This window comes from Eptesicus fuscus, chromosome 21 (assembly GCF_027574615.1).
Source record: "Eptesicus fuscus isolate TK198812 chromosome 21, DD_ASM_mEF_20220401, whole genome shotgun sequence".
Lineage (NCBI taxonomy): Eukaryota > Metazoa > Chordata > Mammalia > Chiroptera > Vespertilionidae > Eptesicus > Eptesicus fuscus.
In genome coordinates, this window is record NC_072493.1 from 34,438,258 (window position 1) to 34,465,601 (window position 27,344).

The 27,344-nt window shown below is 41.8% G+C and overlaps 2 protein-coding genes across 5 annotated transcripts; one reads left to right on the forward strand and one right to left on the reverse strand.

Moving 5' to 3' along the window:
- The first annotated feature begins 5,597 nt into the window (after positions 1 to 5,597).
- Positions 5,598 to 26,198, forward strand: TMEM231 (transmembrane protein 231). 3 transcript variants are annotated; one of them, XM_008139677.3, is made up of 7 exons: positions 5,598 to 5,820; positions 5,928 to 6,097; positions 11,845 to 11,973; positions 12,531 to 12,674; positions 21,660 to 21,741; positions 23,847 to 23,952; positions 24,338 to 26,198. In XM_008139677.3, the coding sequence occupies exons 1-7, from the start codon at positions 5,682 to 5,684 to the stop codon at positions 24,516 to 24,518; spliced, it is 951 nt and encodes a 316-aa protein (XP_008137899.1). In that variant the 5' UTR covers positions 5,598 to 5,681; the 3' UTR covers positions 24,519 to 26,198. The 3 variants fall into 3 exon arrangements, 2 of the variants coding, with proteins under 2 accessions (XP_008137899.1, XP_054566881.1); XM_054710906.1 differs by lacking the exons at positions 21,660 to 21,741; positions 23,847 to 23,952; positions 24,338 to 26,198 and adding an exon at positions 13,085 to 13,499; XR_008554981.1 differs by lacking the exons at positions 5,598 to 5,820; positions 5,928 to 6,097; positions 11,845 to 11,973; ... (1 more) ...; positions 23,847 to 23,952; positions 24,338 to 26,198 and adding an exon at positions 20,606 to 21,449.
- On the reverse strand, positions 12,694 to 18,701 carry LOC103284377 (protein phosphatase inhibitor 2-like). 2 transcript variants are annotated; one of them, XM_028142832.2, is made up of 2 exons: positions 18,133 to 18,701; positions 12,694 to 12,858 (listed from the first exon to the last, which is right to left on the reverse strand). In XM_028142832.2, the coding sequence occupies exons 1-2, from the start codon at positions 18,563 to 18,565 to the stop codon at positions 12,824 to 12,826; spliced, it is 468 nt and encodes a 155-aa protein (XP_027998633.1). In that variant the 5' UTR covers positions 18,566 to 18,701; the 3' UTR covers positions 12,694 to 12,823. The 2 variants fall into 2 exon arrangements, with proteins under 2 accessions (XP_027998633.1, XP_027998632.1); XM_028142831.2 differs by lacking the exon at positions 12,694 to 12,858 and having other exon boundaries at positions 17,441 to 18,699.
- Positions 26,199 to 27,344: the final 1,146 nt, after the last annotated feature.

Genomic DNA, 27,344 nt, shown 5'->3' on the forward strand with positions numbered 1-27,344 from the left:
CCGGAGCCTAGCAACCGGCCGGGGGCGGGGCTTCCGGCGCCGTCCGTCTGGTTGCCGCGCCAAGGGGCGGGGCCGCACGCAAGGGGCGGGGCAGGAGAGGGCCTTCGTGGGGTGTAAACTCGGGAGTGGAGTTGGTGACGTTGGAGTCAGGGGCGTCCGTCAGGGATCCTGGCGACTCGGGAGATATTCGGGAATTGGTGATAGGAGGAGGGTGTCGGTGGACGTTGCTGACGGGAAGGAGAGGTGGAGGGTCTGGCTGATAGGATAGGGCTCTTACAGAGGACTGTTCACGAGGGAAGTCTGACTGGGGCCCCTAGTGACAAGAGGGGTATTTTGTGGGGGTATGAATGACAGAAAAGGAGACTCTGGTGGTTCATGATGGCGGGGAGGGGGTTCTGTTTAGGGCATTGGCGGTTTGGGAAGTACTATGTGGAGTAACAGGTTGGGGGGGCTCCAACCTGTTATATTTATTATAGATGAAGGGAAAACCATGGAAGAAGGGGTTTTCAGCGACTTCTGATAGGGGGGGCTCCATAGGGGACTGTGTGGGGAGGAATACTGACGACAACCCAAGGGTTCAGTATTAAGAACAGCCGTAATAGGTTGGCTTGGACCTAGAAATTGAACTTAAATCCAATTTCCTCCCTTTATTCATGAATAAATGTTTGAATAAATATATTAGAAAAGTTATCAGAAATGTGCATTCGAGGACTGTTATTTTTAAATTGTGTGTCTGAGCAACCAAAATAGTTTTTGGTTTATTTGCTTGTTTTTGATGAAATGAAAAAAATTCATTTTAATGAATTTCATACCAAAAATTATTGTTGGACTGTAACATTACACTGATCACAAAGAGACCCCTTCACCCTAACAAGCAGAGGCGTTAGAGGTGACTATCAGATGGGGAGAATTCCTCTGATAGCTGATCAGGAGAGGGGCTTCTTCGGTAGTCAGTGTGAGATTCAGCAATCACAGCGTAAGCTCTGTGTGTATGTGTCACCTGCCTCAGCCTTGGGGATTTCCAGTGATGTCATCAGGGCTCTGGATCATCATATGTTTATGAGCTGGTGAGTATGTAACAAGAATCTCTGCTTAATTGGGCACATGATCCTTGCCACATGCCTGTGATTCTGATGCATCTGAAAGGCCTTTATATTTGAATATTGTCATTCATCATTTCCTATAGTTGAAATACCTGATGGATGCTGTGGAATCTAACTTCATTCTAAAATTATTTTTGTTATTTTTAAATTGTGTGTCTGAGCAACAAAATAGTTTTTGGTTTACTTGCTTGTTTTTAATGAAATGAAAAAAAAATTCATTTTAATGAATTTCATACCAAAAATTATTGTTGTATATAAGAACACTGTTCTAGGACTTGGGAAAACCAGTGAACAGAGCGGACACCTCTGCTCTCATGGAGTTTGTATTATAGTGAAACAAGATAAAAAATAAATGTCAGGTAATGATGGGTGCTGTTTAGAAAACTAAAACAGGGTTTGTGACAAGAGAGTGATAGAATACTAATTAGATAAAGTGAATGGCAAATCTAGAAGCAGGAAGGAAACCCTTGCGGCTGGAGCGGAAGAAACAAGGGGGAGTATGTTAGGAGGTGAGATACAGGAAGTCTAAACCAAAAGTGTTTGACCTTTGAATTTCATGTTAAGCAGAGGTGTGATGTGATACAACTTTCCTTTTTAAGTGATCAGGCTAGCTTCTGTGTAGACAGTAGCCTATAAGGGGTTTAGGATGGAAGCAAGGGGAAGAGTTAAGAGGCTATTGTGATAATCCAGGTGAAAGATGATGGCTTAGACCAAGATGGTGCCTGTGCAGGTGGTGGGAAGCAATTGTACTCTAAATATATTCTGAAAATAGAGCTGACAAAATTTGCTGATAGAATGAATATGATGTATGACAGGTAAGTCAAAGTCAAGATTTTTTGGAAGGATAGAATTGCCATTTAGGATAGATTCAGCTTGGGATGGTGAGAATTAAGAGTTTTGTTTTATATATATTAAGTATAAATGTCCAAGAGACACATCCAAATGAAGATGTAGAGTCATTGAGTGGATCTATGAGTCTCAAATTCAGGAGAGAAATACTTAAAGCTATTAAATTAGCAAGAGAGTGAGTGAAAAATGTAAATATTTGAAAATAGAATCAAACACTGAGGAATGAAGATGGTTGTTCACCATCTGATAGTGAGTCAGTGGAGGAGTTAGAAATTGGACTGAAACACCTGCTTCACTTTACAGAGCTGGTCATGTGTCCTAGTCCAGAGCTGGTCATGTGTCCTAGTCCAAGGCACGTACACCTCCTTGCACATGGAAGAGCTTAGTACACTTCTCTGGGGAACAATCCAGCCAAAACCAGTTTGGCTCAGTGGATAGAGCGTTGGCCTGTGGACTGAAGGGTCCTGGGTTCGATTCCGGTCAAGGGCATGTACCTTGGTTGCAGGCACATCCCCAGTGGGGGGGGGTGTGGGAGGCAGCTGGTCGCTGTTTCTCTCTCATCAATGTTTCTAGCTTTCTGTCCCTCTCCCTTCCTCTCTGTAAAAAAATCAATAAAATACATATTAAAAAAACAACAACAATCCACCACCCACCAATCCATAGGCATGACACCTGAGGATCTTAATGATGTACAGTGTCTTTCTGTTTTCTATATTTACATGCTTTCATGATGTCTCTTTCTAGTTCTAATTAATTTCTCTGATCTGCCTTGATGATTTACATCACCTTCTTTAGCCACTGGGTAGTTATAATTGGCTTATTGGATGTTCTAAGGACACTGGATGTCTTCCCTGAGGGGGTGGTTAGTTGAAGAGGTAAGTTAGGAGGAGAAATAGGGTAATGAATATATACAATTATGCATTAACACACCTATAAAACAAATTTCAAATGTTGGAGAGGTGTGTGAACATGGATACTGAGGGATGGCTTAGGGCAATGGGACTGATACAAAGCCAAGAGAGGCTTATCAAGAAAGACTTCAGAGAAAATGTGAATCTTATGTTTTGGGAAGGTTATGTTTTTCAAAGGATAATCTTTTCCTTAACACATAGAAACAAAAGCTTTAGTTTTAAGAAACTGGAAAGCCAAAAGTTCAGTGATATAGGTAAATGCCAAGAAGTGTTGGAAAACCTTGAAGCAAATATTCAGGAGTTCTAAACCGATTCAAAGGCCCTGAATAGGAGCTTCTAGAAAAGAATAGTACATAATTAAAATGTGTAGTTTTGAGAGAATGACTCTTTTTGTCCTTTGCCGGGGTTCTTGTTCTGGCATTAAGAAGGGTTCAGCAATCTGGAGAAAGGCTGTGTGTAACTGAAGTAAGAGTCCAGAGACGAAAGATAATTTTGAAAGGCATTGGGGGTCAGAGGAGCCTGGCTAAAGAAACCAAGTTCTCCTTGTCTCAGGACCCCTTGCTTTTTATTAACACAAATTGTCCTAAGGCCATGGTCGGCAAACTGCAGCTCTCGAGCCACATGTGGCTCTTTGGCCCCTTGAGTGTGGCTCTTCCACAAAATACTACGACCTGGGCGAGTCTATTTTGAAGTGGTGTTAGAAGAAGTTTAAGTTTAAAAAATTTGGCTCTCAAAAGATATTTCAATCGTTGTACTGTTGATATTTGGCTCTGTTGACTAATGAGTTTGCTGACCACTATCCTAAGGCAAGGTGGAGATATACACTTCAAAGGGTAGGGTTTAGTCTACAGAGTCCATTGTCAGAATGGGGAATAGCCTACAGCTGTTCAGGTATTTGGCCAGTAGGAGGCAATAACATGTAGATTAAGATGCCCTGAGCTGTCTGTCTGGCAGCAAACAATCATCCTTTTCAGGTTTGGGGAAATGCCTTTAGCCATTCCAGCAGGCTATAACATATGTGACTCAGCCCTTGTTGAGTCCCCAAATTCCATCAACCTTTTGATGAAACTCTTGCAATTATGACATGCTGGAATTGGCTTCCTGCAGTCCTTGGAAACTGAAAAGTCAGTTCTTAGTCATGAATGCATGAAATGACACAATATGCGCAGATCTTTACCATTAAAAAAATTTTTGAATGTTCTAAAAGAATTGAAATAGAACCACAAAGATGAGCTTCCTCAACTCATGGCATCAAAGAGTAAATATTAGTATCCATTATTGTTAAACTATTCGTGCAAGAGTAGGCCTTCCTTCCCCTGGCTGCCCACACCGGCTTCCCTCTGGCACCTGGGACCTGGGTTTCCCTCCAGCTGCTGGCAGGCACCCCAGGACCCGGGCTTCCCTCGAAGCCCCGGCTTCGTCCGGAAGGTCGTCCAGAAGGACATTCAGTCTAATTAGCATATTACATTTTTATTATTATAGTTTTGGAAACTCATGGCACCTCCAGGGAGGCCGAAGCACTTCATACACCTAAATTCTTGGCAGTCACCTCCCTGTTCCAGTGACTAAGCTAACACTAGCTACCATGTGTGTTTCCTTCTGCTGAAAGAAGGAGCCTTGAAGGCAAACATCTTCCTCAGAGCAGAGCCACCATCTATTCTAGAATCTTATTTTGATGGTTATTTAATTAAGTGAAAGACATCTACTTAAAGCATAGATACAATATAATGTCAGAATCATAACAAGATTGAAGAAATACCATTACTATCTTTAAGAATTGTGTGGCCACCCCCAGAAAAGCTTTAAAGCAAGAATGAGTAGTACTGGACCAGAGGTCAAAAGCATCTTGTGGTGATGACATTGTCATTTTGGACTGTGGTAAGGGGCAAGTCTTGACCTCTCTCTGTTTTTCTGTTAGGATCTTAACTGTTCTCTTAATCTAAAAGCCACTTCTAGGTTGCCTTCAAAATAAGGGCCTCAACTACTGGACTCCACACTGTCTTGGCACTGTAATGTGACCCTTCAAGGCCTTTTGATGAACTTGGATGTGAACCATGGTGTTGTTGTGTTTTTTTTTTAAGAGAAATAATTTCTGCCATGATTGAAATACTGGCTTAGAGCCGGGGATTGGGGCATTCAATTCAGTGATAAGCCAGTGTTATCTCTGGGGAGTATCACAGCTTCTCCTAAAACCGATAGACAAGCTTGTACCCAATCAGGGTAACAGAGTATAACAGAGAGAGCTATGTAGTAATTATTCTTTATCCCACGAAGAACCGGGAGATTTGTGTCCTGTTTCCGTACCCATGCTGCTGTATAGTGAAAGCAACAGAAAATTTGGAGACGAAGGGGCCGGAGTTAGGTCTTCGCCCAGGACCAGGTCCGAGACCACGGACGCATTGATGTTCTCTGCTTTGCTTCAATGTAGAGTGTACAGGGACTGGTTGAACTCCAGTATGAACCATTGACTCATATTTAATGAAAGACACACACATATTTACTTCGGGCCAACTTTTATGAAAATCTTAATTTACAATTAACACGACAGCTCTGATTTCGGTGCACAGAAACGTTATTTCCACTCCGCCTTTGGGAAAACGCACAGACCGTGTAAAGCGAGGTCCACCGTCCCGGTGGGCACCGCCCCTCGTTAGATCCCCGCCCACCGGGGCCCCGCGGCCTTGCTATTGGTTCCCTTCCTTGCGCCGTCCGTTGCCGTGGAGACCAAGGCTATGGCAACCAGGAGAAGCCAAACTTGCTCATCCCTTCCCTACCGCAAAGGGGTCTAGCGGGTGCGGACTCTCTCGGCGCTGTGCTCATGGCGCTCTACGAGCTCTTCTCTCAGCCGGTCGAGCGCGGCTACCGCGCGGGGCTCTGCTCCAAGGCCGCGCTGTTCCTGCTGCTGGCCACCGCGCTCACGTACATCCCGCCGCTGCTGGTGGCCTTCCGGAGCCACGGTGAGCCTTCCCGGGTTGGTGCGCGCCACAGCTCCCGGCCCGCTGCATCCGCGCCGGCCTTCCTGACGTCCTAATCCCCCCCGCCTTCCCGCCCTTTTTAACCTCAGGGTTTTGGCTGAAGCGGAGCAGCTACGAGGAGCAGCCGACTGTGCGCTTCCAGCACCAGGTGCTGCTCCTGGCCCTGCTAGGACCGGAGCGCGGCGGCTTCCTCGCCTGGAGCACGTTCCCCGCCTTCAACCGGCTGCAGGGGGATCATCTGCGCGTCCCGCTCGTTTCGGTGCGTGGTTCCTGCCGGGGCCTTAGCTGCCCACCGGGACTGGGGAGGGGGGGGGGGCGGGAGCGCGGGTGTGAGAGGGCGAGCGCCCGGCCCCGTGGGAGCCCCAGGGTCCTCGATCCCACGGTAGGTTGTGCACACAGGCTCAGTGGTTTGAACATGTGCTTAACTTCCTGGGGAGTAAATCTCTTATTTCATTCGATTTCTCCAAGCTGTCCATAAACCCCAAGAAAGTGAGCAGCCGCTGGCAGCGTGCTGCCTGACACCGAGTCCAGAAGCCTGCGGCCGCCTGTCTCCAGCCCCCGTCATGTCCGTGGGCTGCCTGATAGAAAGGTGGTCGCGAAAGCTCCTTTATGAGTCACGGAGGACCAGCAGTGTTCTTGTTGCCACCCTTAGTGCTGCTGCAGTTGTGCATCCAAACACTCGGAACGGCCAGAGCCGGCATTTTCCTGCAGGCTTGACACTGGGGAAGCCCAGGCCCTGACTGGTTGGTTGGACGACCTCCGGGAATGGCTCTCCCGCCTCCCTGGCTTGTCTTATTAGATGCTGCTGCTCCATCTTGCAGCTGTCCAGAATGAAAAGGAAGCATTTTACTGTCTGTAATTTAGTATTCGGTTCAGGTAGGTGAGTGCTTCCTTTACAAACACTCCCTCTCTGCTCATGTGTTGAAAACATTTTCCTTTAGAAATATAAAAACTCTGGTTTTCCTTCTTCCAAAGTTTAATCTCAGTATAAACATCTCTGAGATTATTGGCCTGCAGGCCAAACTTGTGTAGCTGGGGGGAAAAAAATTCAGACTTTTTTCCAGCAACTAAATAAAATGGGGGGGGGGAAATTAAATCTGATTAGTTATATGAATAACGACACACAAAATACGATTCAAGTTTTTTTCTGATTACTTTAAATTTTCTTATGTTTTTCTGATTATAAAATTGCATGCTTATTGTAAAATGTTAAAGTTACTGGTATATATAATGACATAAAATTAAGGCTCAGTTTGGGATATGTATCAATACTTGTTAATCAACCTTAGTCTTTTTAAGATCTACAAGGTATTTCATGATATGGGACAACTGTAATGGATTTGGCCAGTTCCCTGTTAGTGGATATTTTATTTGATTTCACTTTTTCACTATTAGAATGTTGCAATGAAGAAGTTTTTTTAAAAAAATATATGTTTTTATTGATTTTAGAGTGAGAGGAAAGGAGAGGGATAGAGAGATAGAAACATTGATTAGCTGCCTCCTTCATGCCCCCCACGTAGGGGGGGGGGGGGCATGTGCCCTGACCGGGAATCAAACTGGTGACCTCTTGCTCTGCCCTGTTTGGCTCAGTGGATAGAGCATTGGTCTTCAGACTGAAGGGTCCTGGGTTTGATTCCGGTCAAGGGCACATACCCAGGTTGTGGACTCGATCCCCAGTGATGAGTGTGCAGGAGGCAACCGATCAAGTATTCTCTCTCATCATTGATGTTTCTATCTCTCTCTCCTCCCTTCCTCTCTGAAATCAATAAAAATACTTTTTTTAAAAAATCTTAAAAAACACACACAAGAATGGTGACCTCTTGGTTCTTGGGTTGATGCTCAAACATTGAGCCACAGTGGCCCAGGCATGAACTAGATTTTGAATAAACATCAAATTGTGAGGAATTTCAATAAAAGCTGATTGTTGAAATTGTATAACTAAATAGAAAACTAAGCAAGCAAATAAAATACTTATTAACTTTAGAGAAATAAAAAATAAGGGAAAAGGGAGAAAGGTCATTAAAGTTGTGAATAGGATTTACAGTCAAATAAGAGTTTATCTCTATTGGTGGGATGGGAAGGTTATATGTGGTGGAGGCTGGTGGGTGGTGCATTTTATAATTGACTAGTAGCCCTGTGCATGAATCCATGTGCCAGTAGGTCGCTGCCGCCTTCCTGTCGCTCTCCGCCTGCTGCCCCGCCCTCTTGTAGCTCCCCCCACCTCCCCCCCCGCCCCTCCTCATAGCTTGCTGCCCTGCCCCATCCTGTAGCTCTCCTCTGCCTGCTTGTAGTTCGCTGCCCCACTCTCCTGCAGATCCGTGATCCAGTCGTTATGTGGTTGGTTGTTACACCTCACAGTGTAACGGATAATTAGCATATTCCTCTCTTATTATATAGGATGATATCTTAGACTCATTGAAATACAGGTAGTAAGGATTTGATGAGTCTAGAAGTCCTGAAGTAGTGGTTCCTACTTTGCAGGAGACCCAAAGAGTAATGCCAAAGAGTATTTTCAGCACAAAAAGAAAAAAATGGAACACTCAAATATATGGTAAAATGAACACTGGTATAAACTAGGAAATTGACCTTTAATAAAAAAATATTACTCAACAGAATGAACAGTATAAAAACAAACAATGAGATACTTGATGGGGAAAATATTGCAAGTCAGGGCATTTGGAAACAATTGTACTCCTTAATTTATAGCAACTCTTACAGTCAGATGGTGCATTGTTTTTAGGTCTTGTGTCAGCTCCAAATCCGCCCTCCTATCTCTGCTTTGTGATGCTCACACTGAGATGATGAAAACCACATTCTCTTCTGCCCACTGACTCCCTATTAGGTTCTGCCAATAGGAGGCATGATGAGCCTTGTTCTGGGAGTAGGAAAAAAACTAGAAACTGCAACCAGTTGCTACTGCCAGTTGAAGAACCAGTGCTGGGGTGATACAAACAGGAAAGAGTAAGTCTTTCCTCCAGCCTTATCCATTCCCCCTCGTGGGTTCCTCCTCCAAAGCTCTGGAGGTACCAGTGTCAGCTGGGCAGCACTTCCTTCTTGAGGTCTGAGTCCCAGCTCCTGGAGGCAATGCCAGCCTCTTCCCTTCCTGCTCCAGCTCCAGGCACGGGAGCTGCTTCCGGGAGTTACCCTCTCTGTGTTATCACAGCATTCCCTTTTTGCCTTTTTCGTCCCCTAATACCTATGCTACTAATTATCCCCTATACTAAATTCCCTCTGTTAAAATAACTGTTTAGTTTCTGTTTTCCTGATTGGTACAGATAGACTGGCTGATATGCACTGACTGAATCCAACAATGCCTATATTTATCCGACCTAGTATATCGGTATTGACTTCATATATATCTGGAAAAGATTACCTTTCTTTAACTACCAGAAATCTTTGCAATTGCGGTTCTTGTGGGCTGTTATAGAAGGAGCACTGAATCAGGAATCTGTAAACCTAAATCCTAGCCCCAATTCTGTCATTGGATTACATACCCTCTCTCGGCTTCAGTGTAACTATATGAAGAACACAATAGTACCGACCTCTCTAAGTATTACTGTTATTAATATTCTTATATCTCCTGGGATATGCACTGGGACCAGTTGAAACAACCAGTGGATATTAACATTGTTCCAAATTGCACATATACCTTATAGAAATAAGATGATGGTGTGATTTATGAATTATCTTAGCCAGACACATCAATTTGATTTTAGATAATAAAATTGAACTTGTGTTAAAGAAGAAAGTTCTTTGAATGCCTGCCTTTTTTTTTAATTTTTAATATATTTTATTCATTTTTTATAGAGAGGAAGGGAGAGGGATAGAGAGCCAGAAACATCGATGAGAGAGAAACACCGATCAGCCGCCTCCTGCACACCCCCCCCCCGCCACAGGGGATGTGCCCGCAACCAAGGTACATGCCCTTGACCGGAATCGAACCCGGGACCCTTGAATCCGCAGGCTGACACTCTATCCACTGAGCCAGACCGGTTTCGGCGAATGCCTGCCTTTTTTAAAAAAATATTTTATTGAGTTTTTTTACAGAGAGGAAGGGAGAGGGATAGAGAGTTAGAAACATCGATGAGAGAGAAACATCGATCAGCTGCCTCCTGCACACCTCCTACTGGGGATGTGCCCACAACCAAGGTACATGCCCTTGACTAGAATCGAACCTAGGACCCTTCAGTCCGCAGGCTGACACTCTATCCACTGAACCAAACCAGTTAGGGCTGAATGCCTGCCTTTATAGCTATTGCACATGTGTTACGATTGATTTGAAATAAATGGAATTAGATAATTATTTCATTAGTGGTCCAAGTGATAGCATAGAATGTATGTAGCCCACCTTGCCAGCCTTAGGGGAGTGAGATTCTAACTTGGGGACAGGTTATTGTGGGAGATGCACCTTTTGCATCATCTCTTATCCCCATTACTAGCTGTATCAATAAATCCCTTCACCTCCCTGAACCTTGATTTTCTCATCTATACAATGGGGATAATACTTGCTCTGCTTACCTTAGACTTATTTTAAAGATCAAAAGAATTGCTTTTCTCTCCCACTGTATTGGGGTCTGTATTCTGGCAATTCCCTCCTACCCACTATCCTCCCTTGCAAGTTGAGACATTTGATCTTTGTTGTCCTGTTAATCCTAAGGATCCAGAAGGCATAGATCCACCCCAGAGAGTTAACCTGACTTTGTCTCCCCAGTCTTCCCAGATACCAACTTAAGGAAGATTCACAGAAAGACAGGGCAGCCTCTTTTCTATCCTAATCATAATTGCTAATACATAATTGTCTCAGTAACTTGATCATCAGCCCGAGTAACAGATATCCCTCCGCTGCACCTGTGAAGTTGATGGAATAGGACAGAGAAAATAGTATCCAACAGAAGACAGAGGGCAGGTTTTCTCTATAACAGGGCCTAGGATAAGGACATTATTGTCCAGAAGGAAAGAAGCAATTGAAAGTTTCTGAAAACTGAGATAACTCCATCTTAAAACAACCTTATTAGCCTGAAAAAAGAACAAAGAATCTCTTCCTTGCATAATGGTATTGGTGGAAAGAAAAATGAATCAGTAGATGGAGAATTCAGATGGGAATGTTGATCCACCATAGTAAAATCCTTCTGGGAACCTACACTAGGAAAGGATCAGTTGTAGCAACAAGATCCAGAGTGTGCCAAGGAATGGTGTCAGCAGTGATCACATTTCAGTAACCATCCTTTCCTGCTAGTCGTATTAGGATCATTATGAGGCAAGATTATCGATGACAAGATTGGATACCAGTATTTTTTTATGAGCTGTAATTTAACTTTTTCCCTCCTAAGATCTGTTTTCCCTACTTTCATGTACATAATTTATAAAGCATCTGTAGTTTTAATGGCTTACTGATTTTCCAGAGCTTCCTTTTTTGCTTTATTGATTGGTACTAAAAGATGCGCTAGGCTTTAAAGTCCTGACAATGATGAGATGCAGTCCAATAATGAGAATTTGCAGCAAAGACACTTGTGGTTAAAAGATGTACTGTATAAATAGCGCTTGGTGTGTTTCTGCTGAATCTGGAGAATGCATAATGATTAGTATTAGTTTTCTTTTCTAGACAAGTAGAAAATAATTCTGATGTGCTACTTAAACTTTCCAAACAAACTCCAGCCTGTTTGTAAAAATGAAAAGAGAAAGATGCCAGCAACAAAACAAACAAAAAAAGATCAAATGAGACTGAAAAAGAAAAACACTATCCAATTGTTTGTTGTTATTGCCACTTCAAATTCCTGTTCAGTTTGGCCCTTGAATATTTGAGAAGCAGGAGTATGAAGTTCAGGGGCCATGCGCCTTGTGTCTCTCTCCAATATTGATCCCTTATACCTACTCATTTTTCTTTTGATGAGGGAGCTAATACCTGTGTATCGCAGGACAGTGGTTCATTGTGTATGTACGACAGTAATATGGATTCTTCCCGACTTAATAAGGACCAGGGCCGCTGGCCCTCTTTGGGTTTCCTAGACTAGAGAAGAAGACAGGAACCAGGACGGGAAAATGGACATGTTACATTTTAAACTGGAGCTTCCCCTGCAGTCCACGGAGCATGTTCTTGGTGTGCAACTCATCCTGACTTTCTCCTACCAATTGCATGTGAGTCGATTCCTGAGGGAAGCCTGTCCTCTCCCTTTTGTCTTTATATATATATATATATTGATTTTTTTACAGAAAGGAAGGGAGAGGGATAGAGAGCCAGAAACATCGATGAGAGAGAAACATCAATCAGCTGCCTCCTGCACGCCCCCTACTGGGGATGTGCCCGCAACCAATGTACATGCCCTTGACCGGAATCGAACCTGGGACCCTTGAGTCCGCAGGCCGATGCTCTATCCACTGAGCCAAACCGGTCAGGGCTCCCTTTTGTCTTTTAATAGTACAGATCCCTCTTTCTGATTTCTAGGAAAACCCACACTGTAGAAAAAGGTTCTTTTCTGAGGTGCAGTTTGGGATTTAACTTGGGCAGATCAAATGTTTTTCATTAGGGCCATATTAATTTATACAAGCCACGAACAGCTCAGAGTTCTTCCTGTATGGCTAAGCCAGGTATGTGGGGGACCATTAGGCTTCCACCACAGACAGGTGACGCTTAGAACCCAGAGCCCTTAAGATCTGACTGAAACTCATCTTGTCTCTCCCTCTAATGATTTCAGAGGATGTCAACATTCGTGATGCAGAGCATGGCATTTCTTCAATCCTCCTTTGCTATTCCGGGGTCCCAGTTATACGTGAACGGAGACCTGAGGCTGCAGCAGAAGCAGCCCCTAAGCTACGATGGCCTAGACGTTCGATACAACGTAAGGATGCTTCTCCTTGTCCATCTCCTTTTATTTGTATATGTTAGTGTTTACCAGTTCTTTGAAGAGGGAGAAATGGAAGTTGGAAATAGCATTTCTCTGTAGGGGCACAGAAGAGGATTTCTGAGGAATTCCTGCCATGAATTCTTTCATAATGTGGAGACGGATGTGCCTGTATTTATATCTAGAAAGAAAGGAAAAAAATCTCTGTTTTTAATCTAAGAACCAAATATTTATTGCTTTTGGATGCGCGCGCGCACACACACACACACACACACACACACCATATTTTAAGTGATCTTTTTTTAGTTCATGTAAAACATTTCAAAAATAATACTAACAACCGATTATTTGAGCACAGAATCCTGAGTTAAGAGGTTTAAATATATTATCTTGTTTAATCATCACAGCAACCTCAGGAGATGCCTACTCCGCCGTTTCCCAGCTCGCCAGCTGCTTGTCCTGTCATTGCCCCCCTTGCTCCGTTGTGCTGTTCTTCACACCCGCAAAGTGGCTCCTGCCTCAGGGCTTTTGCACTGGCCTTGCCCTCTGCCAAGTGTCCACGTAGTTTATTCTGCCACTCCATTCACTTTCTAGTTCAAATGCCTCTGAACACAGTCCTTCCCTGACACTTCTTTCTAAAATAGCATTCCCCGCCCTGACCGGTTTGGCTCAGTGGATAGAGCGTCCGCCTGCGGACTGAAGGGTCCCAGGTTCGATACCGGTCAAGGGCATGTACCTTGGTTGCGGGCACATCCCCAGTGGGGAGTGTGCAGGAGGCAGCTGATCCATGTTTCTCTCTCATTGATGTCTCTAACTCTCTATCCCTCTCCTTCCTTTCTGTAAAAAAAATAAAATAAAAATAAAAAATATAATTAAAAAATATAAATAAATAAAATAAAATAGCATTCCCCTCTCTCTCCGTCATTCCTCACCTAGGTTTACTGTTGTACTTCCACCTGAAATATTAAAGATATGTTATCGGTTTATTTGCTGTTTCCCTCAATAGTAAAAGAGCTGACATCTATACTTTCACCCCAGTGCCTAAAAGAGTGCCGGCACACTATACAGTAAGTACTCAGACAGATTTGTTGAAAGAATGAACTCATTTTACGCTTGAGGAAACTGGGACTTACAGGGATTAATTAATTTTTCCAAAGTCCCACAGCATGAAAGTAACAGAGCCATGAATTGTCTGTCTAAGGCCAGAACTCATTCATTTAAACACGTTTTGCTACTAACCTTTATTATATCCCAGGGAGGGGGGCATATAAGTTGGGCTGGGCTACTTTTGAAAAGGAAAGCGGAACTTTATCAGTTATTTCAGGTCTGTTCCAGACAAATTAGGATATATGGTCACCCTAGCTATCAAGGTCAGCTTTTTAAAGGAGGACTATAAAGTATAAACTTAATATGGCACTTTTTGTTTTTGTTTTTTTTTTTTTTACTTGGAAAAGATCTTTGCTTTTTTGTGGGGTTTTTTTTCCAGCTTTATTGAGGTATAATTGACAAAATTGTAAACTATTTAAAGTATACATCATTATGATTTGATAGATGAATACATTGTGAAAGGATTCCTTTCAATTAGTTAACACATCCATCACCACACATTTAACTTTTTTGTATATGTATGAAAACATTTAAGTTCTACTCTCTTAGCAAATTTCAATTACATAGTACAGTATTATTAATTGCAGTTATCACATTATACATTAGATCAGTGGTTCTCAACCTTTCTAATGCCGCGACCCTTTAATACAGTTCCTCATGTTGTGGTGACCCCCAACCATAAAATTATTTTCGTTGCTACTTCATAACTGTAATTTTGCTACTGTTAATGAATAGTAATGTAAATATCTGTGTTTTCCAATGGTCTTAGGCTCTACAGCAGCGGCTCTCAACCTATGGGTTGCGACATTAGAAAGGTTGAGAACCACTGATCTAATGTATAAATTAGAACCAATGATCTAGTAGCAAAATTACAGTTATGAAGTAGCAATGAAAATAATTTTATGGTTGGGGGTCATCACAACATGAGAAACTGTATTAAAGGGTCGCGGCATTAGAAAGGTTGAGAACCACTGCATTAGATCCTCTGACTATTCATCTTATAGCTGAAACTTTGTACTTTAACCCTTTCCCTATTGCCCCCGGCTCCCAGCCCCTGGCAACCAATTTTCTACTCTGTTTCTATGAGTTTGATTTTTTTACTTCGATTCCACATATAAGTGAATACCATGCAGTATTTATCTTTCTCTGTCTGGTTTATTTCATTTAGCATAATGCCTTCAAGGTCCATCCATGTTGTTGCAAATGGCAGGAGTTCCTTCTTTTTTCATGTTTGAATATCTTCTTTAATCACATCTTCTTTATCCATTCATCCATTGACAGACACTTAGGTTGTTTCCATATCTTGACCATTGTAAATGATGCTGCAGTGAACACGGGAGTACAGATATCTCTTTAATATTCTGTTTTCCTTTCCTTTGGATATATACTCAGCAGTGGAATCTCAGGATCATGTGGTAGTTATATTTTTAAATTTTTGAGCTACCTCCATACTGTTTTCTATAGTGCCTGCACCAAGTTACAGTCCTACCAACAGTACACAAGGGTTCCCTTTTCCTCATATCCTTGCCAACACTTATCTTGTCTTTTTGGTAACAGGCTTTAAGTAATACCTCATTGTGGTTTTGATTTGCATGTCCTTGATGATTAGTGATGTTGAGCACCTTTTCATGTGCTTGTTGGCCATCTATATGTCTTCTTTAGAAAAATGCCTATTTGGTTCCTCTGCTCGTTTTTAAATATATATATTTTTTTTATTTCAGAGAGGAAGGAAGAGGGAGAGAGATAGAAATATCAATGAGGAGAGAGAATCGTTAATTGGCTGCCTCCTGCACACCCCCTACAGGGGATCAAGCCCACAACCCAGGCATGTGCCCTGACTGGGAATCTAACTGTGACCTCCTGGTTCATAGGTTGACGCTCAACCACTAAGTCACACAAGCCGGGCTCTCTGCCCATTTTTTTAAATCAGATTGTTTTATTATTGTGTTATGTGAGTTCTTTATGTATTTTGGATATTAACCCCTTATCAGGTATATTATTTATTAATATTTTCTCCCATTCTATAAGTTGCCTTTTTATTTTGTTGTGCTTTGCTGTGCTATTAACTTGACATAATCTCACTTATTATTTTTGCTTTTGTTGCTTGTACTTTTGGTATCAAATACAAAAAAATCATTGCCAAGACTGATGTCAAGGAGCATACCCCCTATGTTTTCTTCTAGTTTTACAACTTCAGGTTTTAAATTGGTTTAATCCATTTTTAATTTATTTGTATATATGATGTAAGGTAGGAGTCTAGTTTCATTCTTTTGCATGTGGCTGTCCAGTGTTCCTAACACCATTTATTGAAGCAACTATACTTTCCCCACTGAATGTTTGGCTCTTTTGTCATAAATTAACTGACCATATATTGGTGGGTTTATTTCTAGATTCTCTATTCTCTATTTTGTTCCATTGATATGTGTCTGTTTTTATGCCAATACCATACTGTTTCAGTTACTATAGTTTTGTAATATAATTTTATTTTTTCTCCCACTTTTTATTTATTTTGACATATTTTGATATGTCCAAAAACTTGTAAGTGCAATTATCACTAAACCAAGATATACAGGAATTGCACTTCATTCCGGGGGTGAGGGAGGGGTCTCAATCTTATAGTGTTAGAAGAATAAAGTACATTTGTTATAGTATACATTATCATATTCCCTTAAAGCAGGGATTAAGGTTTTTAAATTAAAATACTTTAGGGATTACTTCTGTCTGTACATTCAGGAACTATCAATATTTCACTGGTTACATACAATTATCCCATCATACAAAAAAATCTTAGTTGTATCCTAAGGTCTCTTTAAGTCAGATAGTAAAATAGAAATAGCAATTTAATTAGCAAGCTATAAATCAGAACAGTGTAGAAATTCTGCAGTTGAATTGTATTTCCTGTCTGTAGTATTGCTGCTATTAAATCTATTTTCTCCATGTATTAGAAGAAAAAAAATAAGCATTGATAGTCAAAATAAGATTTTCATTGTTGCAGTACATGATAGAATATATGAGAGAAGGAAGAGTTTCTAATGTCATGACAATCTTTATGAACCTTTACTAGTGTAAAGGTTAAGGATTATTGTGTGTATATATTTGGAAAGGAATAAAAAACAAAGGCAGGTGGTTAGGACAGGCATATAAAGGGAATGCTGAGACTATATTATAATTATATTTATTTTTAAAAAAACTGATCTGAAGCCAGCTGTTAGTATAAATTCAACCTGATAATTTATTTGTGAATAAAGCTAGTTTGTTTTTGTTTTTAATCCTCACCTGAGGATGTGTTTATTGATTTTAGAGAGAGGGGAAAGGAGAGAGAGAAACATTGATCAGCTGCTTCCCATATGTACCCTGACCAGAAATCGAACCTGCAACCTTTTTGGTGTATGGGACAATGATCCAACCAACTGAGTTACAGGCAAGGGCAATAAAGCTAGGTTGGTGGGAAACAGTTTAATTCTTTCCTTAAAGAAACATAAAGAAACTCAAAAGAAATTTTAAAGGTAGTAGGCCAGAAAATGCAACAGTAACTCCTATAATAATCCTTTTCAATTAAACAGATAAATCAAGTTGAGACATGTGTTAAAATACTTTTCAGACTATTTATTAGCCTATATAATCCAATTGGATTTTGATATTTTTTAAAAAGCCATTTTATAAAAGCTATTACATCTAGAAGAAAATAAATTAGATGCCCTCCCCCTCCCCAAGATATTGTTTAACCTGTAAAGCATCAAAAGCTATATAATATCTTATGCAAATTAACGAGTGTTCTTACAGAAGCAGTACAGTTTTGGACGGATATTATGCTGTATTTGTGGTGAGTACTAGGCACAAGAATATGTGTATCAATTAGGCATTTTCAGTCTAATTAGTCTCTAAAGTCATTTAATTGTTGGCATTATATAATAATTGGTGTGCATTTTGATACTTAAGTCATGAATTGTAGAGAACAGGAAGCAGTATGATATAGTAATAGGGTTTGTATCAGACGATCACGAGTGTTGAACAAATCTCTTCTATGAACTCTGTGATTTGTTTTGCAGTTGGTCACTTTTAGTAGATCCTTGATTTGATTCTCCCATCTTCATATTTTCTCCAGCTGCAGGCGTTGATATTTCTTCATCTTCCTCATCATCCATTAGTTCTTTTGAAATTAATTGCCTCGCTAATTTAAGATTAAGTCCTTCATTGTCATGAAGCTTCCTTTTCATTTCAAACTCGAGCTGTTTTTCACTAGCTGGTCTGGGAATTCTCTGAAGCTGGGTCTTTTCTCCCCCCTGCTCATTTCCTACAGAGCACTTGAAAAAGAATAAACAGCAGGTAGTCAATAAAGACTTTTTACCTTCATTTGAGAGGTCATTGTCTTCGTCTCCACTGCTTTCTTGTTCATGAATCAGATACTTTGGCTTTGAGCCTTTGGCAGCAGCTAATTTCTTAGCTAACGTGTCTGGGTTCAGGGCTTCAATGGTTTCTGAATCACCCAATACATCCTCATCATCACTTTCTATGCTATTGTCTGGAGTGCTTGGTTCGTCTACTTTAATTATATCTTCGTCTTCTATATAATATGTCGCCAGGATGTTCATTTCATCCCACTTCTGGGATTTTTTACTCAGTACGTCGGAACTCTTGTGCCGCTGCTGTACACTCGAGGGCACCAGAGAGCAAGCCATAGAACTCTTGTTCTTCAGGATCCCCTTCATGGGCTGTTGCGAAGCCGAGGCTGCTGCCATTGTCTGCTGCGAGGCTGCCATTGCCCGCTGCGAGGCTGCCATTGCCCGCTGCGGTGGTGGGCGTGATGGTGGGCGAGAAAGGGTCGCTGGTTGGCGCTGGGTCCAGGAAGGAAAGGGCCAGGGGCAAACGGGGACTGGCCAGGCAGCCGCCGAGCCCACCAGGGGCTAAGGCGCTGCACCTGCCGTCACGGAGACAGCTACTGGCGTCGTTTTCACGACACAAGGACCCCGACCCCGACGCGGGCGCTGGCGGCTGGCTGCTGTGTGCGCCCTTGGCCAGCCAACGCACTTGACCCGGGGCAGGCAGAGAAGCCCAACAGCCTGTAACATAGTTTAAATCAGGAAGTTGGATGCCTTCGGCTTTGCTCTTTCTCCAGATTGCTTTGGTTATTTGGGGTCTTTTGTGATTCCATACATTTTTTTAGGATTTTTTTTTTTTATTTTTTTTTTACATCTGTGAAAAATAACGCTGGGATTTCTATAGGGATTCCACTGATTCTGTAGATAGCTTTGGGTGGTATGGACATTTTAACAGCATTGATTATTTTAACACATGAACACAGAGTAACTTTCTATTAATTTGTGCCTTCTTCGGATTCTTTTATCAATGTTTTATAGTTTTCAGTGTACAGATATTTCACCTCCTTGGTTAAATTTATTTCTGTGTATTTTTTGATGCAATGTAATGGGATTTTTTTTTTGGGGGGGGTAATTTCTCTTTCTAATACTTCATTGTTAGTGCTTTTGTATATCGATTATGTATCCTGCAACTTTACTAATTCGTTTATAAGTTCTAACAGTTTCTTTGGTAGAGTCGTTAGGGTGTTCTATTATGTAATATTGTGTCATAGGCCAATAGTGACAATTTTACTTCTTCCTTTCCAATTTGGATGACTTTTATTTCTTTTTCTTGCCTAATTGCTCTGGCTGGGACTTCCTCTACTCTGTTGAATAAAAGTTGTGAGAGTGGGCATCCTTGTCTTCTTCCTGATCTTGGAGGAAAATTTTTCAGCTTTTCACCATTGAGGATGATATTAGCTGTGGGCTTGTCAGTTATGTCCTTTATTATATTAAGGTATGTTCCCTCTGTACCCACTTTTTTGAGAGTTTTCTTTTTCATAAATGGATGTTTAATTTTGTCAAATGCTTTTTCTGCATCTATTAAAATGGTTTTCTAAAAAAAATATTTTTATTGATTTCAGAGAGGAAGGGAGAGGGAGAGATAGAAACATCAATGATCCAAAAGAATCCTGCACACACACACACACACACACACACACACACACACACAACACTGCAACTGGGCACGTGTCCTGACCAGGAATCCAACTGTGAACTCCTGTTTCATAGGTTGAGACTCAATCACTGAGCTACACCAGCCGGGCAAGATATCCTTCATTTTATTAATGTGGTGTATCACATCTATTAATTTGTGGATGTTGAGCCATCATTGCATCCTTGGAACAAATCCCACTTGATCATGGTGTCTGATCCTTTTAATGTACTATTGAATTTGGTTTGCTAATGTTTTGTTGAGGATTTTGCATTTATGTTCATCAGGAATATTATATTATGATATTATAATGTAATATATTATATTTTCTTATACCTTTTTTACTTTGTTCATGCATTATTCTCCTGACCTCAGTGAGCATCTTTGTGACGTATTTTAAATTCTTTTTTCAGATAAGTCACTTATCTCCATTTTATTAAGGTCTATCTCTGGAGTTTTATCGTATTCTTTTGTGTGGAACATATTCCTCTATTGCTTTATTTTCCTTGCCTCGCTGTTGGTTTCTGTGCATTAGATAAAACATCCCTCTCTCCCAGTCTTTTTTTTTTTTCCAAAGTTTATTTTTTTAAAAATATATTTTATTGATTTTTTACAGAGAGGAAGGAAGAGGGATAGAGAGTTAGAAACATCGATGAGAGAGAGACATTGATCAGCTGCCTCCTGCACACCTCCCACTGAGGATGTGCCCGCAACCAAGGTACATGCCCCTGACCGGAATCGAACCTGGGACCCTTCAGTCCACAGGCCAACGCTCTATCCACTGAGCCAAACTGGTCTTGGCCCTCTCTCCCAGTCTTGACAGAGTGGACTCATGTAGGAAATTAATCTTACCAGCCAGCTCAGCCAGAGTTCTTTGTTGCTGTCAAGCCTTTGTCATTTTCCAAGCTGCCTTCTGTGTTCTTGTGGCTCCTAGTAGTTGAGGGTTTGCTAAGATCATTTCAGTGTGGGTGATGTGGATATTTTCTCATTTGCCCAATGTATAGGAGCCACTCAACTAGTTTCTGAATTTCTTTCAGAGGGAATTGCTTCAAGTGTAGTTGTAGATTTAGTTCATCAGTGAGAGGAGGTCAGTTCAGGAAGTTCCTTTGTTGCTATATTGGAATGGAACCCCTTTTTTTATTTCACTTTTTTGTTGTTGTTTTTAAATGATTTCAGCGAAAGGAAGGGAGAGAGAGAAAGAGATAGAAACCTCAATGATGAGAGAGAATCATTGATTGGCTGCCTCCTGCACGCTCCCCACTGGGGACCAAGCTCAAAATCTGGGCATGTACCCTGACTAGGAATCAAACTGTGACCTCTTGGTTCATGGGTCCATGCTCAACCACTGAGCAAAACCAGCCAGGCTATTTTACATTTTTTAATATCTCCCTTAAGTCTTCAGCATTTGAATCCTGCCTTCACCTAGAAACCCATAGCACTTTTTATTCCCATATCAATGGAAATATGATACTAGGGGGCAGGAAGTCATTTCCTTCTCAAAGGACTATATGCTTACTGTTTGTACTTTATCCTTTTTCCAAATCTACATTTGAAAGATCATCTAGAGAAGAGCAAGGACAAGACAAAGGAGTTGAAAATATGGTCTATTTTTAAAAATTAAAGGATTTATTTCTCCCATTGGAATAGAGAGAGGTATTTTATAAATAGCTTTAAAACCTATGAAAAGTAGATATTGACCCCTTGTTTCCATCCCACAAGGGGAAAGATTGAGAGTAAATAAATTATTGTAAGACTGGAATAGGTCACCAAGAACAAGAAGGTGGTCCTGGGTGGGCAGGAGGGTAGAAAGACCAGAGAAGAAGCTGTTTGGGGCTTATACCAGGTCCTCCTGCTATATTCCAGGTGTCTGTCATCAACGGAACCAGTCCTTTTGCCTATGACTATGACCTCACGCATATTGTTGCTGCCTATCAAGAAAGGAACAGTGAGTAAATTTCATTCAGGTGCTTCATAAAGACTTTCCAGGTTAGTGGGATCTTTGGAGAGAAACAGAATTGGAATCCTTATCATGATGAAAATGTCAAAACCAATGAATGCTCAGTGATGTGAGGCAAACAGGCAACCCAGGACTTGTCCTTTTTCCTCCTGATCTAAAGACCCACAATCTGTGCAACCCCCACTTCTATGATCCATCAGGTTAGTGCCAATTAATTGCCATATGTATTCCACCACTGGTTTGATGGATTTTCTTTCTTTTAAATAAGCTTAATTGAGGCGCTCCACTTACCATACTTGTAAAAGAAGCCAAAGACAAATTACTGTTTCTAGTTTTCACATGGAAATAGGGAATGTGAGTGACTCACCCCATACCAGCAATTGAATAAGGAGATAGATGTGATGCACCCAAGGTTCTGGCTATAAGGCAGAGTGTGTCTGTCCCTTACAGAGGTGAGGCTCTTAGGCCATCCCATGCACTTGACTTGACCTGCTTGGCTGGTTGGTGGTCTGAGTTTTTCTCTAAAGGCATGTTAAGTATTGCTCGGCAACCAGATATGGATACTACGCACAGACACTTAAGTGGGGGACTGCAATTCCAGTATTTCTTTCTGACTTTATGTAATACATGAACAACATTATTCTAAAAATAAAATTTAAAACTAAAAAAGAACATTGAAACTAAACTAAAACACTACAAATCAAGTTTTTAAAATTTTTTCTTCTAGTCTTTGTCTATATGCAAATCTCTTTTTTTTTTTCCCCCAGTTGATTTCAGAGAGGAAGGGAGAGGGAGAGAGACAGAAACACCAATGATAAGAAAGAATCATTGATTGGCTGCCTCCTGCACACTTCACACTGGGGATCGAGCCCACAACCCAGGCATGTGCCCTTGACCGGAATCAAACCCAGGACCCTTCAGTCCGCAGGCTGATGCTCTATCCACTGAGCCAAAGTTGCCAGGGCTATATGCAAATCTTTTCATATAGCTGCTATCATAATTTAGAGACACTTTTGGATCCAGTTTATTTCTTTTTGTTGTTGTTAATCCTCACCTGAGGATATTTTTTCCATTGGTTTTTAGAGAGAGTAGAAGGGAGAGAGGGAGGAAGGGAGAGGGAGAGAGAGAGATCCTTGTGAGAGAGACACGTTGATTGGTTGCTCCCATACGTGCCCCAACTGGGGATCAAACCTGTGACCCTTTGGTCTGTGGTTGACGCTCTAACCACTGAGAAAAACCAGCCAGGGCCAATTTATTTCTATTTACTTTGTAATATAAATATTTTTCCCATGCTGCTACAAAGTTTTAATTGGTGTGGGGTTTTTTTTAATATATTTTTGTTGATTTCTAAGAGGAAAGGAGAGGGAGAGAGAGATAGAAACATCAATGATGAGAGAGAATCATTGATCAGCTGCCTCCTGCATGCCCCCCACAGGGGATTGAGCCCGCAACCCAGGCATATGCCCTTGACCGGAATCAAACCCGCGACCCTTCAGTCCGAAGGCTGATGCTCTATCCACTGAGCCAAGCCAGCTAGGGCTAATTGGTGTTATTTTTAGTGGTAGCATAGTATTCCTTTGCTTAGCCATTCAACAACTACAGAACCCATAGACTGTTTCCACATTTTTTTAACATAAGTGTTTTGACAAGTATTTTAACAAAGTGTAAGCAACTTTGCACATTCAATTTCACTTTTTTCCTTTTAAATCATTTCTTAGAGATGAGTTTTGAAGTACAGAATTTGCCTGAGAGGTCAAAAGAATATTTTCATAGCCCTCAATTTTTTTTAAAGCTTATATGTATTTTTTTAATTAAAGAAATTTAAATATGCTATTATTGATTCCAGAGAGAGGAAGGGAAAAGGAGAGAGAGATAGAAAGATGATGAGAGAGAATCATTGACCAGCTGCCTCCTGCACACCCCTAGTGCGGATCGAGCTGGCAACCTGGGCATGTGCCCTGACCAAGAATCAAACTGTGGCGTTCTGGTTAATGGGTTGATGCTCAACCACTGGGCCTCACCAGCTGGGCATAGCCCTCGATATTTTATTGCCAAAGAGAGCATTTGTGGATTAATTCCTGATTGTATTGCAGTAACCACCATCCTGACTGACCCCAACCCCATCTGGCTGGTGGGGAGGGCTGCCGAAGCTCCATTTGTGATTAATGCTGTCATCCGATACCCTGTGGAAGTCATTTCATATCCTTTCTGTTAAGAAGCCAACAGTAGCTCAGTTTCAAAAAAGGAAAAAGGATTCCTCACTTGTCCCAAGAAGAAACAGATGTGGGAAGCCTTAAGTTGAAATTGCTACAGCATTGCAGCCCCACACAAACCACTCTGTCTGCACTCTTGTCTGCTATTCATACAGGGGTGGGAGGCTGGGGAATTCATTTCCTGTTCCTATTTCTTTATGAGCAATTCTTCTAGGTCAGAATCCAGAATCATCCATATTTATGTCCTAATAATCTTTTATTATCCCTTTTATCCTAAAGGTATTTGAAACATTTTTGCCATATCCTGTCTAAACTTACCCGTTTAACATTTACTTAGAAAATGTCATCTGAGATTCCTTAACTGTGTATACTTATCTACCAGGATTCTGGGAAATTATAAAGTTTGCCTGGATCCAGTATGTCAGTATCCTACTTATCTTCCTCTGGGTGTTTGAAAGAATAAAAAGATTTGTGTTTCAAAATCAAGTGGTCACCACAATCCCTGTGACAGCAATGCCCCAGGGAGAACTCTATAAGCAGCACTTATCGTAAGAAGACCATGACTGGAAACTAAGCAGGACCTGGCTACCTCATATTGTCTTCTGAGAACTGCCACCTTAGGACACTTTTGAAAAGGGACCATGGACACGTGCCAGCATGTGTGTTTTCCCTACCAGCGACAGAGAAGAGTTCTAATTTTTCTCTACACAAATTCCGTATCTTCTAAGTGCCTACCAAAAGCATCAGAGACTAGTTTGTGGAAAGGTCTGAAAACGCTATAATTTGCTCTCCTGCCCCCCTTTTTTTGCCCTAGACTTGAATTTCAAGAGAAAACTACAATCAACTTAGACATGTTGGAAAGAGTATCACTTCTAGTCAAGCAGACTTTTGCTTCCTTGAACTGAGAAACATGCTATGCATTTCTTCCCCCTATTGTAAAGCACTTTTGACTCTTTTCAGGGCTCTCAGGACAGATCTGCAAATCATTAGCATTTCCCACTCTCAGGCACCTAAATTTCCCATTCAGAACTTTGATTTCCAGAACTGAGAGGCCTTTAAGTGGAGAATTGGAGAGAGAGGGAGTGCTCAAGAACATGTGTGTGCACCCACGTGAGGGTGGGCAACTTGAGGACACTCGGACCATCCACCTGCCCTCAGTCTAACAGACATCTTCTGTCATCAGCTCAGCTGAAAAGCCCTTTATCCTGCCCTTATGTGGCTGGCTCTGTGCCCTGCCTTTTGCTCTCTGTCTGTGCCCCTGGAGTAGCAGGCTGAAGTCAGAAGTGCTGTTTCATTCACAATCCTCTGGGCAACAGTGGGGGGGAATAAGGATTGTAGCAGTTTTTTTTTTTCTCTCTGACCCTCACCCAACAGCCTGGACACTTGCCACTCCTCCTTCTCGACAGCCTCTCCCCCTTCCTGAAAAGGACCTGGGTGACAGAGGACCTGTTGTTGGTATTGGCTCCCTGCCCAACAACACAGAGTTTATTTGGAGGGCTAGCGGGAAGCCCGGCTCCTTGTATTTCCCTTGACTAAGGAACAGGGTGCCCATCAGAGCAGGCAGCTTTGGGAGGGACACAAGGAGCAGTGGGGGCAGAAGGAGGATGCTAGCCGCCGCAGCTCAGTCCAGCCTGGCCCATAGCAGAATGGTGAGCAGTCCAGCCAGATGACCCTCATGACTAAGCGAGTGTCTGCAGGAGAAGAGTGCTGGGAGAGGTCTTTGTTACACACAGGAGACTGATTCTTCTCCTCCAAAGAAAACATGCAGTTTCCTCAAAGGATAGATGGATCTGCTTTACGATCCTGCGATGTCATTGGTACTAAAAGGACACGCCCACTCTGACCTGTGCTTCATGCCCATTTATAAACACACTCTTCAGTGTGTGCCTCAGTTTACCTTGGTGATTCAGTTTTTATTTCCAAACCACCTTTTCTTTCAGGCTGACCAAAATAAGTGTTTGGAAACAAAGCTATTTTGAAGTATTCAAGCACACAAAATCCTAACCGCGGCCCCTCTTTTAAACTTTAGGACTGCTTATTTACATACCTAAAATTTTTTTGAGATTTCAATCAATGAAAATTGGTTGCTGAATTTTGTGAATTACAAAAAGATGAGATATGGAAAGAAAGCTAAAGATGTATAGACATTGCTTTGCATTTTATTAAATTGTTTTATTGCAAAATTTGTATAACGAACCATGATGTTTCATAGCTTTCTAATTAAAATGTTCAAAATGGAGGCTGCATGTGGCTTTTTAGAGGGGAAGGGTTTGGAAAGGGGAAGAGTGGGGAGGGCAGAGGTAGCGCACATTTCTCCAAGTTACTCACCAGCAGCCTTGCTTCGCCAGGGTTCTGCTAAAGACCTTGGAGCTTTTGTTAGCTCTTTGGCAAAAGTCCCCTGGTCCGGCCCCAAGTAAATGTGAGTTTTTGGTGGAATCCACATGGCATGTGGAAACCACAGGCTGGAAAATTACAAGTGTGTCTGATGAATGTCATATTTACAGATCAGATATTCGTAGCTTCTGAACCTGAATCACACAGTGTAGTTGCAAGAGAAAACGTGAGAAATATACAGGATTTTATCCACTGAGCTGTAACCAATAGCTAAGTCAGGGTTTGAGACACTTACTCAATATTTGGAGGGGGCCATTCCTAATTTTTTGAAATGATTATCCAATTTCTGTTTGAATCAGGTGAGGCCCCACTTGGGTCACATCATTAAGATTAACAAAGCAATTCTATATCTTCCCCTTTCATGTTCATGCTTTTATTTTATTTACTAGAGGCCCAGTGCATGAAAATCGTGCACTGGGGGGAAGGGGGGCGGGGAGGGGTTTGTCCCACAGCCCAGCCTGTGGCCTGGTCACCCCCAACTGCCCTTCCCTGCAGGTTCGGTCCCCCCCAGTTCCCCCCTCTGCAGGCCCAGTTGCCCCCAACTGCCCTCCCCTGTCGGCCATCTTGTGGTGGCTATCTTGTGACCATATGTGTGTGGCCATCTTGTGCAAAGGAGCGATGGTCAATTTGCATATTACCTCTTTATTATATAGAATTTTTTTTTTTCCAGAGAGGAAGGGAAAGGGAGAGAGAGAAACATCAATAATGAGAGAGAATCATTGATTGGCTGCCTCCTGCACGCCCGCAACTGGGGATGGAGCCTAGAACCTGGGCACGTGCCCTTGACTGGAATTGAACCCAGGACCCTTCAGTCTGCAGGCTGACACTCTATCCACTGAGCCAAACCAGCTAGGGCGTGTTTCATGCTTTTAAAAAGAAGTTTATATCTGACCAGAGCAGTTCTAAATGCCTACTGGAGGAAATGTGTAATTAAAGAAAATAAGTTCCAACTTTGCTACCCAGAAATTACTACTGTTGGCATTC

What these genes read in the sequence shown, in the direction of transcription:
- LOC103284377 (XM_028142831.2), bottom strand. Translation starts at nt 18,565, where the DNA reads ATGGCAGCCTCGCAGCGGGCAATGGCAGCCTCGCAGCAGACAATGGCA.
- TMEM231 (XM_008139677.3), top strand. Translation starts at nt 5,682, where the DNA reads ATGGCGCTCTACGAGCTCTTCTCTCAGCCGGTCGAGCGCGGCTACCGC. An exon ending in GCCTAGACGTTCGATACAAC is followed by an intron (nt 12,675 to 21,659) that starts GTAAGGATGCTT and finishes GCTATATTCCAG; the next exon opens with GTGTCTGTCATCAACGGAAC. An exon ending in TACCCTGTGGAAGTCATTTC is followed by an intron (nt 23,953 to 24,337) that starts ATATCCTTTCTG and finishes AACTGTGTATAC; the next exon opens with TTATCTACCAGGATTCTGGG.